The sequence below is a fragment of the Mandrillus leucophaeus genome, unplaced genomic scaffold (genome assembly GCF_000951045.1).
Source record: "Mandrillus leucophaeus isolate KB7577 unplaced genomic scaffold, Mleu.le_1.0 Scaffold40, whole genome shotgun sequence".
NCBI lineage: Eukaryota > Metazoa > Chordata > Mammalia > Primates > Cercopithecidae > Mandrillus > Mandrillus leucophaeus.
The window spans coordinates 165,396-179,776 of record NW_012104254.1 but is presented as its reverse complement, the minus strand read 5'-3'; the positions used below and the strand labels follow the sequence as shown (position 1 = coordinate 179,776).

The following is a 14,381-nucleotide window of genomic DNA, read 5'->3' as shown; positions in this document are numbered from 1 at the left end:
AATTAAGATGGAGAGCCCACCAATCACATACTTAGGGAGATGGTGGATTGGAAAACAGAAACCCTAAGAATAGTAAATAGCTCACTACTTAGTTAAAAGGCCTCTTTATTCATAAAATAAAATTCTTACATTCCAATAAAATTCTGTCATTCCATGTCTTTTGAAGACATGAAATTCTTATATATATGAAAAGCTTTTCAAAACCACAAATCATTTGCATTTGATTTGCCTGTTCTACAATACCGTAAAGTACCCACCCAGCTCTCCTAAAAAGTACTCCTGGAGTTAGCAAGTCTACACCTTGTAAATAAATTAATCTACCTAAGGGAGTTCTATTCTCCCTCTTAGAATATGATTAATAAGAAAAGCCTTAGGTATTCCCCCTGGTAATACTTACTTAAGATGTCCTTGGGGTAGTGTTTATCTGGCACATCACTGGGGTCACTGTATCCAATCTTATTAACGGCGTACACACGAAATTGATATTGTGTGTCTTCCATCAGGCCAGTAACCTCAAAGCGGGTTTTCTGTAGATTCTGTGGTAAGTTGCACCTCACCCAGTTATCGGAGTCAGCCCGTTTTACTTCAACGAGATAACCAATGATAGGGCTGCCGCCGTCATAGGCTGGCTTGCCCCAGGATAGACTCACGGAGCTACGAGTTGTATCATATACTTTAGGGAAAGCCGGTGGGCCAGGAGGATCTGAGAAGAAATAATGATAGGAAATTTTCATTCAAACCTCCTTCCTGGGTGTTTCATGCTGCTTTTAACACAGGATATGGATCTTGTTCATGAACACTTACACTGAGGGTCCCGAGCATAAGCGGCCTTGGATGCGTCACTGGGTTTGCCTGGTCCAGCTTTATTTATAGCTGTAACACGGAACTCATATTCGGTACCTTCTTGAAGACCTGTTGCTTTTAGTGTTCTTTCTATAATAGGTTTTCTGTTGACCTTAGTCCAGTTAACAGCCTGGGTTTCCCGCTTTTCAAGCAAATAGCCAGTGATGGGTGAGCCGCCATCATCTGCTGGTGGCTTCCAGCTGACTGTCATGTGATCTTTGGTTATGTTGCTAATAACAGGAGGATCACAGCGTCCTGGTGGGTCTGCAGAAATTGATTGAAAAGTTAATTTCCCAGACTAAAAGGTAATATTTAAAAAGTAAAATGAAAAACCACCGGGAAATGTTCCTACCGTATGGGTTTTTGGCAATTGCTGGTTCAGTGAAGACTGGATCGCCTACTCCATATTTATTTTCAGCACAAATACGGAACTGATACTCATGGCCCTCTATAAGTTTCTCCACGCTGCAGCTGGTGATAGGCACAGTTGCAGAGACTTGAGCCCAGTTGGGCCTGCTTGTTTCACGTTTGTCAACAATATAGTTGGTGATTTCTGAGCCTCCATCTTCAAGAGGCGGTTCCCAAGAAAGCATTGCACGATCTGAATACATTTTGTTGATTTTAACAGATGCTGGAGGACCCGGTTTATCTGAAAGAATAAGGAAGAAGAGTGAAATCTTTCACTAAAATATCTGGAATGGGGAATGAATATAGAGTAGAAGTCTGGAGACCTGGACTGCAGTCTTTCTATTGTCAATTTCCTATATGACCTAGGAGATTACTTAATTTTTTAGAATCTTAGTTTCTTCATTTGTAAAATTGGGTAATTGAAACATGTGATTTTTCTAATGCTCTTTTTAACTCTAAAACATGGTTCTGTCATAAGAATAATTCTGTGCATAGGAAATATACTTTAGAATATGTATGTCTTCTCCCACATTATTTTGTAAATCCTATTTACGTCCCATTAACCAAAGTAAAATATGGGATTCTAATGAAGTTTATTAGTTACCTAACACTTTAAGCTTAATGGTGGCTGACTTAGAACCACTTGAATTTTCAGCAGTAATGGTATAGTCTCCTGAGTCCTTCCGGTTCACGCTGAATAGCTCCAAGGTGCACAGATTCCGCTGCATGGCCATCTTTATGCCTTCTGCTGGTTTTAGCAGTGTGCCATCTTTCTTCCAAGAAACCGTTGGCATTGGTTTACCAAAAACAGTAGCATCCAAGCAGACATTAGTTCCAGCTTTCACAGTAAGCAATGATTTCATAGCCACACTCAGGTCTATCCTGGGAGGGACTGGAAAGAAAGAAGATAAAGGACTTAATATATGCAAAGCTATATTATGTAATCCTTATTAATAATAGTGGGAAATTCATATGCTACCTCTTTCAAGAATGGAATTTTAATGTTATTTCATTTTGCATATTTTAAATAGACAAATAATAACTGCATTATTGAATAACTATTGAAATTATGTTGTTGTCACAGTTGTGTATCCTGCTTTTATTATGATTCTCCATAATCATAATGTTTGTGTCTTTATATAAAATATCATTTTATTTTTCCTTTTTTCCTTAGGTGTATACTTAGTTGTTTATTAGGAAAAATGACCATCATGAATGCTGTTACATCTTTGCCTGTAATACTCATCAGAATCTTACCATTTTCTGCGAGGATAGTCACTGGATCAGAAGGTTCCGAAGGTGGGCTAATGTTTACTGCGGTCCTGGCAATAGCTCTAAATTGATACTGAGCTTTCTCTTCTAGGCCAGTAGCTGTGTACTCTTCCTGGGGAATCTGGTGAGGTGCAGTATTGCACCGTACCCATTTATCACCAGGAAGTTTGCAAGCTTCTACGAAATAACCAATAATTTTACTGCCTCCATCATGCTTTGGACGTGCCCAGATCAAAGATACAGTACTCTTGGTGACATCAATAACTTCAGGTTTCCCAGGAGGATCTAAAACAAAAAGAGGTACACTCACCATTTATCTTACTAGCAGAAGTCTAAACTTCCATATTTCACATTATCATCCCTGCTGCTAAGTAACAAGCTCAACAGGATGATAATTATCCCATTTTAATAATTGTCCAACTAGTATGCACTTTTGAGTCCTTGCTGTATGCTTTAAAGGAAATTGTATGTCCTTTTCTTTTTTTAATATGTCATCTTCATTGTAAGAGATAGACTATATTCTTGAATGGGAGTTGTAATCTTCAGATCTCTACTACTGTCTATGTCTTGGAGTCCAAATCTTAGACTCTGAGATTTAAATGTGCCTCCATGATACTAACACAACAACAACAACAACAATAAAAAACCCCCAAAACTTACCAACTGGCATTCTTGCAGTTACATATTCTGTGGGTTTGCTGGGTGGGCTGGATCCAGCTTTGTTTAGGGCATAGATTCTGAATGAATACTCAAGACCTTCTATAAGGCCAGCACAAGGATATTCAGTTGACCGGACAGGAGTATCATTGGCTTTCACCCACAGCAAACTGTTTCTTTCCTTGCGTTCAATCAGATAACCAGTAATGGGGCTCCCTCCATCACTGTCTGGTCTGTCCCATGCAACAAAAATACAGTCCTTGTTGACTTTGGTGACTCGTGCATTCTTTGGTTCACTAGGAACACCTGGAGATGAAGACAAGGAAAATGTCAGTTTCTACATTCAGTAACAAACTAGAAAGAAAACATAACTTTTTTTCTCCTTCACAAAAACATACCAAATGGGAACTCCGCAACCATCTTTGGAGATGTGAGAGGCTCTGAAATGCCAAATCGGTTTTCAGCACGGACCCGGAAGATGTACTCCTGGCCTGGGATCAACTTTCCAACCCTGCAGGAAGTTTTTGTGACTGAAGCTAGAGCCGTGACCCAGTCACCTCGGCTTACATCACACTTCTCCACTATATAATTGGTGATGTTACTGCCTCCGTCCTCTAGAGGGATGTGCCACGACAGGGAGCAAGCATCGGCGTCTATATCAGAAATGTCAAATGGAGGCTGAGGGGGGCCAGGGGCATCTGCATGAACCAAGAGGAAAGAAATGTAAGAACAACGATCTGATGGGTAAAAATGTTTCAGAGTTTCATATTTAGATGGCCGTTTGTCTAATACTTAACTCACCCATGACTACAACTTTGATTTTCTGAGTGTCTGTCCCAGAACTGTTCTCTGCTGTGAGGCTGTAGTAACCACTGTCTTTTCTAGTCACATCTTTTATGATCAGAATTGAAGAGTTGTCTGCTTTATGCACTGCCAGGTGGCTGGATGTGACAACTTCATCTTCTCCTTTTTTCCATTTACAGGTGGGATGAGGCTTTCCATACACATGGGCTTCAATTCGGAGTTTTTTCCCAGCTTTGATAGTAATTTGCTCTGGCATAAGGATCTTTGGTGGCACTGAAAGTAAAATGAAAAGATACTAATTTTGGGAAGGTGGTTAAGTTTCCTCTGGTGGAGAACTATACTGGTTCAAATTAATGCTTGTATTACCGCCAATTTTTTTTTTTTTTAAATACTTTAAGTTCTGGGACACATGTGCAGAATGTGCAGGTTTGTTACATAGGTATACACGTGCCATGGTGATTTGCTGCACCATCAACCCATCATCTACATTAGGTATTTCTCCTAATGCTATCCCTCCCCTAGCCCCCCATCCCCCTGACAGGTGCCAGTGTGTGATGCTCCCCTCCCTGTGTCCATGCATTTTCATTGTTCAACTCCCACTTATGAGTGAGAACATGTGGTGTTTGGTTTTCTGTTCTTGTGTTAGTTTGCTGAGAATGATGGTTTCTGGCTTCATCCATGTCCCTGAAAAGGACATGAACTCATCCTTTTTTATGGCTGCGTAGTATTCTGTGGTGTATATGTGCCACATTTTCTTTATATAGTCTATCACTGATGGGCATTTGGGTTGGTTCCAAGTCTTTGCTATTGTGAACAGTGCCACAATAAACATACATGTGCATGTGTCTTTATAGTAGAATTATTTATAATCCTTTGGATATATACACAGTAATGGAATTGCTGGGTCAAATGGTATTTCTGGTTCTAGATCCTTGAGGAATCACCACACTGTCTTCCATAATGGTTGAACTAATTTACACTCCCACCAACAGTGTAAAAGCTTTCCTATTTCTCCACATCCTCTCCAGCACCTGTTGTTTCCTGACTTTTCAATGATCGTCATTCTAACTGGCATGAGATGGTATCTCATTGTTGTTTTGATTTGCATTTCTCTAATGGCCAGTGATGATGAGCTTTTTTTTTATATGTTTGTTGTACAGCCAACATTTTAAAAAACACAGAATACACTCCAACCTGGGGGACAGAGCAAGACTCCATTGCAAAAAAAAAAAAAAAAAAAAAAAAACACACACACACAGAATAGGGTAGAAAACATAAGAGTGCACATGATAATGAATGAATGGGTATTGTTTCAGGAAATGGTTTTTAGTTATCTATGTGTTTGTATAAGTTTATTTACTGTGTGTTGTTGGCCCACCCATGTGTTTGAAAGCCACTGTTCTCTATTGTTTTTCAAGTATTTATAGAGCTAGATTCCTCAGGGAGAAATGTCTACATATAAAAGAAATTCTAATAAACTTAGCATATGACATAAATGAAGCAACGACTACTTACACAGTTGTTCTTTGGCTTCATACACTCCTTCAGCTTCTCTTGGCAAACTGACTCCAACAGCATTTCTGGCTGCTACTCTAAATTTGTATTTCTTTCCTTCCTTTAGGCCAGTGACAACAAGGCTGAGATCTTTTACCACTGAGTACTCTGTCCAGCGATCTGCAGGCTGCTCTTCTTCTCTGTAACTAATGATGTAGCCATCGATTTTAGCACCTCCATCACGCAGGGGAGGTAACCAGGCTAAGGTGGCACTGTTCTTTGTCATTTCAGTCACTTCTAATTTCCTTGGGGGATCCGGCTCACCTAGAAGAAAAACATAATGTATAAAATTACCTAGGTAACCTAATCAAATCCCCTTTTGAATGTACATAAGAGTTTTAGTATGCCATTTGCTCCAATGTACATAGAACCTGTAGTTCAGTACATTAAAAGTAAAACATGTAAGATGAGACAGATCAAAAAAGTGTTTCATGAGTGAGATAGACATTTATTACACTATTTGGGTCTCTACAAATGAAATCTCTTTCAGAAGTGGATTAAAATGGTATTAGTATCTTGACCTTGCTGAAATAGGAGGCTGGAGTTAAAAGGAGGAAGAAAGCATAATACTTACTTAGAGGATCTGATGCAAGCACTGGTTTTGGGACATCTGTTGGGACGCCAGGGCCATACTCGTTGACAGCAGTTACTCTGAAGTAATACTCATTCCCAGGGACAAGATTGGTTACTTGGAAGCTTGTTTTCTTAACCTCTGGGGTAACGGTTGACCATGTCTTTCTGTCTGTCTCACGTTTCTCCACAATATAATGTGTCACTTGGCTCCCACCATCATTTTCAGGAGGGGCCCAGGACACATGGCATGATGTTTTAGTGACATCTGAAACTTTCAAATCAGACACAGGTCCAGGAGTGTCTGTAAAGAGTCATAAAATCAGATATACACATCTCCTCAGCATCCCTATTAACAAATTCATTTTTGAAGTGAGAGGGAGAAGCATTTTAGTAACCCACCTAATACTCTGACATTTACGAATACAGCCTTTTCTCCTGCTGGGTTCACAAGTGTTAAGGAATATTTTCCTGAGTCATCACGGGTAGAATTGGGGATGACAAGGAAGGCCATAGTGTCAACCAGATCAACTTGTCCTTTTCTGACCACATTATCAATGCCCACTTTTCGCCAAGTGACTTTAGGGGCTGGTCGTCCTCTTACTATAGCAAAGAGACGAATAGGGCATCCTGCTCTCACTGTGACCAGTTTTCTCATGCTGGCATCCAAATCAATCTCTGGAGGTTCTGCAAATGACAGTAAGGTCATTAATTGATGTTTCAGAATGTGGGGAAATCATAAGAAATTAAGTGTGAATGAATCACATGCTAAAGGAAGGACTTACCTAGTATTTCTTTAGGTTTGATAGCTTCCTTTAGCTCTGCAGGGCGCCCAATACCAACTTGGTTTTGGGCACACACCCTGAACTCATATTCCTGGTTTTCATCCAAGCTGGTAACGGTGAATTCCTTGCGTACAAGCTGTGCTGCAGCATTACAACGTTTCCAGCCTTCATCAGGAGATGCATCTGCTATTTTTGGTCTCATTTCCACAACATATCCAATGATCGGTGCACCACCATCATAGACTGGTTTTCCCCACCCAAGAGTTATGGAATGTTTGGTTGTATCAACCACTCTGAAATTGGTTGGTGGACCAGGTGGCTCTGAAAATAAAATATAAGAATAGATATACATATGTTTAACTACTAATAGTGATACTTCAATGTGTAATTTTATATAGCCTAGCCTCAGTTAATCAAATATAGGTCGTCCAATTTTTCAATTAGAGTCCTCTTTATTTTCCTTCATAAAAATGAGAATCTACTATTGTTTGTACCTTTTAGGTATTTTGGTAAAAGGTCTATTTGGAAAAATACTTGCTAAATACAGTTTTTATGTTATGGATTTAGATGTTACATTAACTTATTTATCAAATACTTCTGTGCTTGAGATTAAGGGTTGATGTAATATCAGAAAAAACAAGGACATCCTACCTATGGGGTCTTTTGCCACCACTGGTCTTGAAGGCAAGCTTGGTTCTCCAATTCCAATTTCATTTTCTGCCTTGACACGGAACTGATATTCATGGTCTGGGAGGAGATTCTGTACTTTCATACGTCTCTCAGGAATTGCACTCTTGTTAACAGGGACCCATCGTGTTGAATGCTTTTCCTTTTTCTCCAAAAAGTATCCTGTTATAGACTTTCCACCATCATATTCAGGTGGATTCCAAACCACAGTCATCTCTTCTTTGCTTACTTTAGTGACTTCTGGGGGATCAGGGCGTCCAGGTTTATTATACTTGGTTTTGGCTATGACTGGTTTACTTTCTGTTGGAGGCCCTGTGCCTATTTTATTTTCTGCACGGACTCTGAAAATATATTCATTTCCTTCTATGAGACGTGTTACTGTAGTACCAGGTGTCAAGACAGTAGCAGAATAGGTAGACCAAACCATTCGCTTTGTCTCACATTTTTCTAGAATATAATTTTGGATTTCACAGCCACCATCATCTTCTGGTGGATCCCAGCGAACAGTACACCTATCACTGGACACATCAACAATTTTCAGATTTCTCACAGGACCAGGCTTATCTAAAACGTTGACAGTGGCATAGGCCACAAAACTGCCAGCTGTGTTAGTTGCCGTAACTACATATTTACCCCCATCACTTCGCTTTGCTTTAGTAAGAGAAAATTTAGATGAATCAGCACGGGTATCAATCTTGACCCTTGGTGATCTTGTAAAGTCTGTAGCATCTTTGTCCTTGGTCCATGAAACTTCTGGGAATGGTTTGCCTCTAACCCCTGCCTCAAGCCTAATGGTGTCCCCTGCTTTGACAGTTAGGACCCCACTTAATTTCAGATCAAGTACTGGTTTTTGTAAGTCTTCTTTAACAACAACTTCCTCTGTCTTCACCCAGTCACTTTCCCCACCTTCATTCTTCGTTTGCACTCTGAACTCATAAATCTGGTTTTCAACACATCTGTCAACCATGTAGTGAGTTTCTTTAATGCTTCCTTTATGCACTCTTTCCCAGTCATCAGAGCCCTTCAGCCTTCTCTCAACATGATATGACAGATTTGGACTGCCACCATCATAATCAGGCCTCCGCCACTTTAGGTAGACAAATGTCTTTCCTTTATCCGCAATGTGAAGGTTTTCAGGCTCACCTGGTCTGTCAATAGGGTTAATAGCCAGAATGGGAGTTTTTGTTTCGATGGTTGGCCCAACACCTACTTTATTCTCTGCACAAACTCGGAAATAGTATTCATTGTTGGCTAAAAGGTTGGCCTTGATTAATCGTTTAGTGACATCTGATGCAACAATTGACCAGCCTTTCTGGTTTGGTTTGCGATATTCTACTATGAAGTTTGTTATTTCTGAGCCGCCATTATCTAGTGGGTTTTCCCAAGAAATTGTACAGTTCTCTTTGGTTACATTGGTAACCTTCAAATTCTGGCAAGGCCCAGGTCTGTCAAGGACGTTAACAATGGCTGAACCTTGGGCATGTCCACTGCTGTTCTTAGCTGAGATGATATACTTGCCATGATCAGCTCTAACAGCTTCTTTAATTTGTAACTCAACACGAGGTAGATCCTGAATAATGTCCACCCTCTTTTCTCGTACCAATACTTTGCCTTCCTTAGTCCAAGTTATGTCTGGTGCAGGTCTGCCTCTGACTCGAGCTAGAATGCGGATAGTTTGGCCTACTCTCACGGTAATAACATCACGACAAGTAACATCAAGTTCTACTTCTGGAGGATGAAGGATATCTTTTGCAATCACAGATTCTGCTAGTTCTCTTGGCTCACCCTCTCCTACAATATTAGCTGCCTTTATACGGAATCTGTACTCATTTCCTTCAATTAGTCCAGGTACTCTAAAGGCACATTGCCTAATGAGTTCATCTTTATTAATCCTGTTCCATTGTGCTGTGCCAGGTTTCTGACATTCCACTACATATCCTAGAATGGGGCTACCACCATCACTGAGAGGCTTTGTCCACACCAAATCAGCTGTTTCTCTGCTCTTGTCTTTCAGTTTAGGATTAATAGGTGGTCCAGGTGGTTTGATGGGACGGCAAGCTTTTATTGGATCGGAACTTGGGGATGGATGGCTTAGTCCTGCAAGATTTTCAGCAAAGACCCTAAACTCGTATGTATTTCCTTCATAGAGTCCAGTCACTCTGAACTTAAGGTCAGCAATAGGTGTTTTGTTGACCCTCACCCATTTACCAGTTACTTCTCGACGTTCCACATAGTAGCCAGTTATTGGACTGCCACCATCAGATTTTGGCAGGGTCCAAGACACTGTTGCTGCATTTTCAGTAATGTCAGTAACTACTGGTTTACCAGGAGGAGATGGAGGACTAAATTTATGCTTAGCAACAGTAGGTGTGGAGTCAAGGGGAGGACCAACACCTATCTTATTCTCTGCTTTAACTCGGAAAACATATTCACAGCCCTTCTGCAGATGTGGGATTTTCAGCTTTGTCTTACTGCTTCCCGAAGAGACAACACCCCAAGTGTCTTTCCTTGTATCTTGTTTCTCAACAATGTAATTTATCACAGGGCTTCCTCCATCATCCTTAGGTGGCTGCCATGAGATAGTCATGTGTTCAGGAGTAACATCCAGAATATGAATAGGACCTGTTGGTGGCCCAGGAACATCAAGAACAGTAAGATGTACGGCTACTGTTTTGCTACCAGCTGCATTGGAAACTGTGATTTGATATTCTCCAGTGTCTCTCCTTAAGCAGTTCTTAATGGTAAGTACTGATGAGAAGTTGTCTGTTTCAACTGTGTAGTGCTCATCGGTTTTAATCTCACTCCCATCGGTTGTCCACTTTGCGGTAGGAACAGGCACACCTCTTATAATAGCAGGGAATCTGACTGTGGTTCCAGCCTTTACCACAAGACCTTCAATTAATTTCACATCTAGCTCCACAGATGGAGGCACTGAAAAGTAAACATGAAAAAATTAGATTTTGATTTTCACCTACATGAATAATTTTAAAAAGAAATAAGATAAAACTGTTAGTCCAAAAATTACCTAGTTTTTCTTGACATTCTATCGGGATAGTTGTGTCGGGGAGACCAAGACCCACAATATTTTCAGCCTTTACACGGAATCTATAGGTCTTTCCTTGTTGTAGTCCGGTAACCACACACTCTAAGTTTGTCACAGTCTTAAATTTAATCCAGTCCTCGGTGCCTTCTTCTTGATATTCCACCAAATATCCAGTGATTGGAGAACCACCATCACGATCCGGCTTATTCCAGACGAGGGAGACTTCAGTCTTGTCAACATCTACATGGTGCAGGTTCTTGGGTGGCCCTGGGGGATCTTTTCAAAGAAGAAGTTATGATGAAAAAGGAATATTCTTGAAGACAGTCAAACAATAGTTTTGTATTCAGAGAAAGCAACTTACGGAGAGGATCCAGAGCCTTGATTGGTTTTGGTGTTTCAACAAAAGGACCACGTCCATACTGGTTCTCTGCAGCTACTCGGAAGAGGTACTGGTTGCCTTCATTCAGATGTTTAGCCAAGTGACTCTTTTTCTTTGATGTAGCTGAGAGAGATGACCACTGGGCGCTGGCAACATCTCTCCTCTCAACCACATAATTGGTAATAACAGAACCACCATCATCCAGTGGTTCTTTCCAAGTAAGGTAACAAGAATCTTTCCTAATTTCACTGACTTCCAGATCTCTAGGTGGCCCAGGTTTATCTAAAAAGTGTTAAATAACAGTTTTATAAGTAATTTTATCCAAATAAGAGCTCAAAATTATCAAAATTTATTTTTAATGGCATAAGTATTAAAATTCTTACCTAATACAAGTACTTTTACTGAGACAGTTTTTGAACCAGCTGGATTCTCCACTGTTAAAGAATAAATTCCACCATCTTCATGGGCAGCATTACGAATTTCAAGCTTGCTACCAACTGGAGTCACATCAATTCTTGCTTTAGTTGGAGCATCTCTGTCTTCTTTTTTCCAAGTTACTTTTGGGAATGGCACTCCTTTGATGATGGCACTAAGTCTTAGAGTATCACCAACCTTAATGTGTTGTTCTCTTGCCATGTTGGCATCAAGAATCAACTCAGGGGGTTCTAGAAAAAAGAGAACAGAACACTCAGATTTGATCCATAATGCAGATTATAATTAAACACATACAATCAGACATCTATTTTCCTTGCAAACACAGGTGAGAGCATTTTACTCACCAAGTCTATCTTTTACTAGGACTGGCTCTGGAACATGAGCTGGATCTGATTCACCAGCTTCATTGACTGCTAACACTCTGAACTTATAGGTTTGACCGTCCCGAAGACCGGTGACTTTATATTTAGTTTCAGGACATGACTCAGGGGTGTGATTGGCTCTTCTCCACTCTTCATCTCCAACTTTCTGGTACTCAACTATATAACCCAGAATCTTGCTCCCACCATCATGACGTGGTGGCTGCCAGGTTAGATCGACTGAATTGCATGTTGTATCTATTGCTTCAGGATTAACAGGTGGACTTGGTTTAGCTAAAAAATAAAAGTAAAAAATGAATTAGCATATAGCTGAAAACAAAGTTAAATAACATGAAAACTGAATAAATCCATTAATACTATACCAATTGGATCTTTAGCAAAGACTGGTTTGGATGGTGGGCTTGGATCTCCAATACCAATTTCATTTTCTGCAGAAACCCGGAATTCATACTGACATCCTTCTAGAAGATCAGGAACCCTAAATTTAGTGTACGGATGAATAGGATCTTTGGTAACTCTAGCCCATCGTTTAGACATAGTTTCTCTCTTTTCCAGGATGTAGTTTGTGATGGGTTTTCCTCCATCATGTGGCTTGTTCCAGGTTACTAATGCAGAGTCTTTGGTAACTTCTGTAACAATTGGCTGATCAGGTGCATCAGGAACCCCTGTAACAAATGTTGGAAAATGTGTTAGAAATTTATTTCTTCCTATTAGTTATATCAAGCATTGAATCACTAAAAAGAGACATAATGCATACTGAAACGATCTTTGGCTTTCATTGAATCAGACACCAGAGGATCACTTATTCCATACAGATTTTCAGCATGTATCCGGAAAATATAATCTTTTCCTTCAAGTAGTTTAGAAACTTTGCATGTTGTTTTAGCACTTGCAGATGTCACTGGCATCCAGACGTCTTTACCCAGTTCCTTCTTCTCAATAATATAATTGGTGATTTCACTGCCTCCATCATCTAAAGGAGGCTTCCAAGAAATAACCATGTAATCTTTGGTCACCTCATCAAAAATAACTGGTCCTACTGGTGGACCAGGACGGTCTGCAGAAAAAAAAAAATCATGGCACAAAATGTTATTTCCATTTCTGCTTTTGAAAAAACAGAAGATCTATTCTTTCCACTAAATAAGACTTACCAACAACATTAACTTGACAGAAACCTTTCCTAGAGCCTGTACTATTCTCCACAACCACACAGTATTTGCCGGAATCTGAACGTTTGGCCTTGATCTTCTCTAAAGCAAGTGTTGTTGGTGTAGTCTTTATGTGAGTGCGATCATCTTCCAGCACATCAGCTTCATCTTTGAACCAGGAAACCTTAGGCTTTGGTTTGCCTGAGTAACGGCCAGTGAGGGCAAAAGCTTCACCAACTCTAATCGTGAGCTTATCTCTGAAGTCGAGGTGAAGTGTTGGGGGTGCTAAAATTTACAATTATAAAGGCAAGTCATTTTTACTGATGTCTTATTACGAACTACAAATGTGCAAATTTCTGAAGTATAAATTGTAGTAGACACATACCCAGCTCATCCTTGCAAGTAATTGGCTTGGTGCAAAATGATGGTTTGCCTTGTCCAACAATGTTGACAGCACTGACACGGTACTCATAGGTATCACCTTCTTTTAAGTCTTTAACAGTGTATTTTCTGCTAAGCAAGTTGTCATTTGTAACTTTGTGGAACTTCTCAGTTCCAATGAGCCGACTTTCTAGGACATAGTTAATAATTTCTGACCCGCCATCATACTTAGGAGGATTCCAAGTCAAAGTTACAGTACTTTTAGTAACTTCTTTGACTTCCAGGTCTTCAGGACGTTCTGGTACAGCTGTGAATATAAGTATAGGAATTGTGGTAGAAAAAAGTGTCACATTAAGAATGTAGTAGGATGTAGTGAATATTCCTTTTCTGAGGATTGTGTTTAAACATTAAACTCTCTGCTCCCATAAATAGCAAAAGAGGTCTCATCCGAAAACTATTAGAGTTAAAAAGGACCAAATACAATAGAATTTCTTCACTTGACAGATGAGGAAATGAGGTTTGCTGAGGAAAAATAATTTAAGAAAGATCTTCAGAGTTGGTAGTTTTAGATGTAGGAAAATAATTCAGTTTCTATTAATGCCATTAAGTGGGAATTTGAAAAAATCTGTGAGGTATAGATGGAAGAAATTTGATAAATGGGCCAGGCGTAGTAATGCCAGCACTTTCGGAGGCCGAGGCAGGTGGATCACTTGGGGTCAGGAGTTTGAGACCAGCCTGGCTAACATGGCAAAACCGTGTCTCTACTAAAAATGCAAAAATTAGCTGGGCATAGTGGTGCATGTCTGTAATCCCAGCTCCTTGGGAGACTGAGACACAAGAATCACTTGAACCTCGGAGGTGGAGGTTGCAGTGAGCCAAGATCATGACACTACACTCCAGCCTTGGTAACAGAGTAAGACTATGTGTCAAAACAAAACCAAGAAAAAAAAAAAAAGAAATTTGATGAATTATACGTATTTGTAAAATCTCTTTCACAATCACTGTCCAAGTACTACCAAATCAGATACTGAGTAG

The 14,381-nt window shown here is 40.0% G+C and overlaps 1 protein-coding gene across 1 annotated transcript in view; it reads right to left on the bottom strand.

The window, feature by feature from the left end:
* Positions 1–14,381, bottom strand: part of LOC105548088 (titin) — a 222,251-nt gene that overhangs the window by 56,100 nt on the left and 151,770 nt on the right. Inside the window, exons 204-224 of the mRNA XM_011991956.1 lie at positions 13,351–13,653; positions 12,969–13,250; positions 12,575–12,874; positions 12,180–12,482; positions 11,782–12,090; positions 11,386–11,667; positions 10,985–11,284; positions 10,606–10,899; positions 7,545–10,511; positions 6,894–7,214; positions 6,511–6,795; positions 6,113–6,412; positions 5,500–5,802; positions 3,982–4,257; positions 3,579–3,878; positions 3,184–3,486; positions 2,509–2,808; positions 1,856–2,143; positions 1,196–1,492; positions 805–1,107; positions 398–703 (exon numbers count right to left, since the gene is read on the bottom strand). Coding sequence (XP_011847346.1) covers positions 398–703; positions 805–1,107; positions 1,196–1,492; positions 1,856–2,143; positions 2,509–2,808; positions 3,184–3,486; positions 3,579–3,878; positions 3,982–4,257; positions 5,500–5,802; positions 6,113–6,412; positions 6,511–6,795; positions 6,894–7,214; positions 7,545–10,511; positions 10,606–10,899; positions 10,985–11,284; positions 11,386–11,667; positions 11,782–12,090; positions 12,180–12,482; positions 12,575–12,874; positions 12,969–13,250; positions 13,351–13,653 — 8,922 coding nt within the window. The remainder of the gene's footprint in view (positions 1–397; positions 704–804; positions 1,108–1,195; positions 1,493–1,855; positions 2,144–2,508; positions 2,809–3,183; positions 3,487–3,578; positions 3,879–3,981; positions 4,258–5,499; positions 5,803–6,112; positions 6,413–6,510; positions 6,796–6,893; positions 7,215–7,544; positions 10,512–10,605; positions 10,900–10,984; positions 11,285–11,385; positions 11,668–11,781; positions 12,091–12,179; positions 12,483–12,574; positions 12,875–12,968; positions 13,251–13,350; positions 13,654–14,381) is intronic.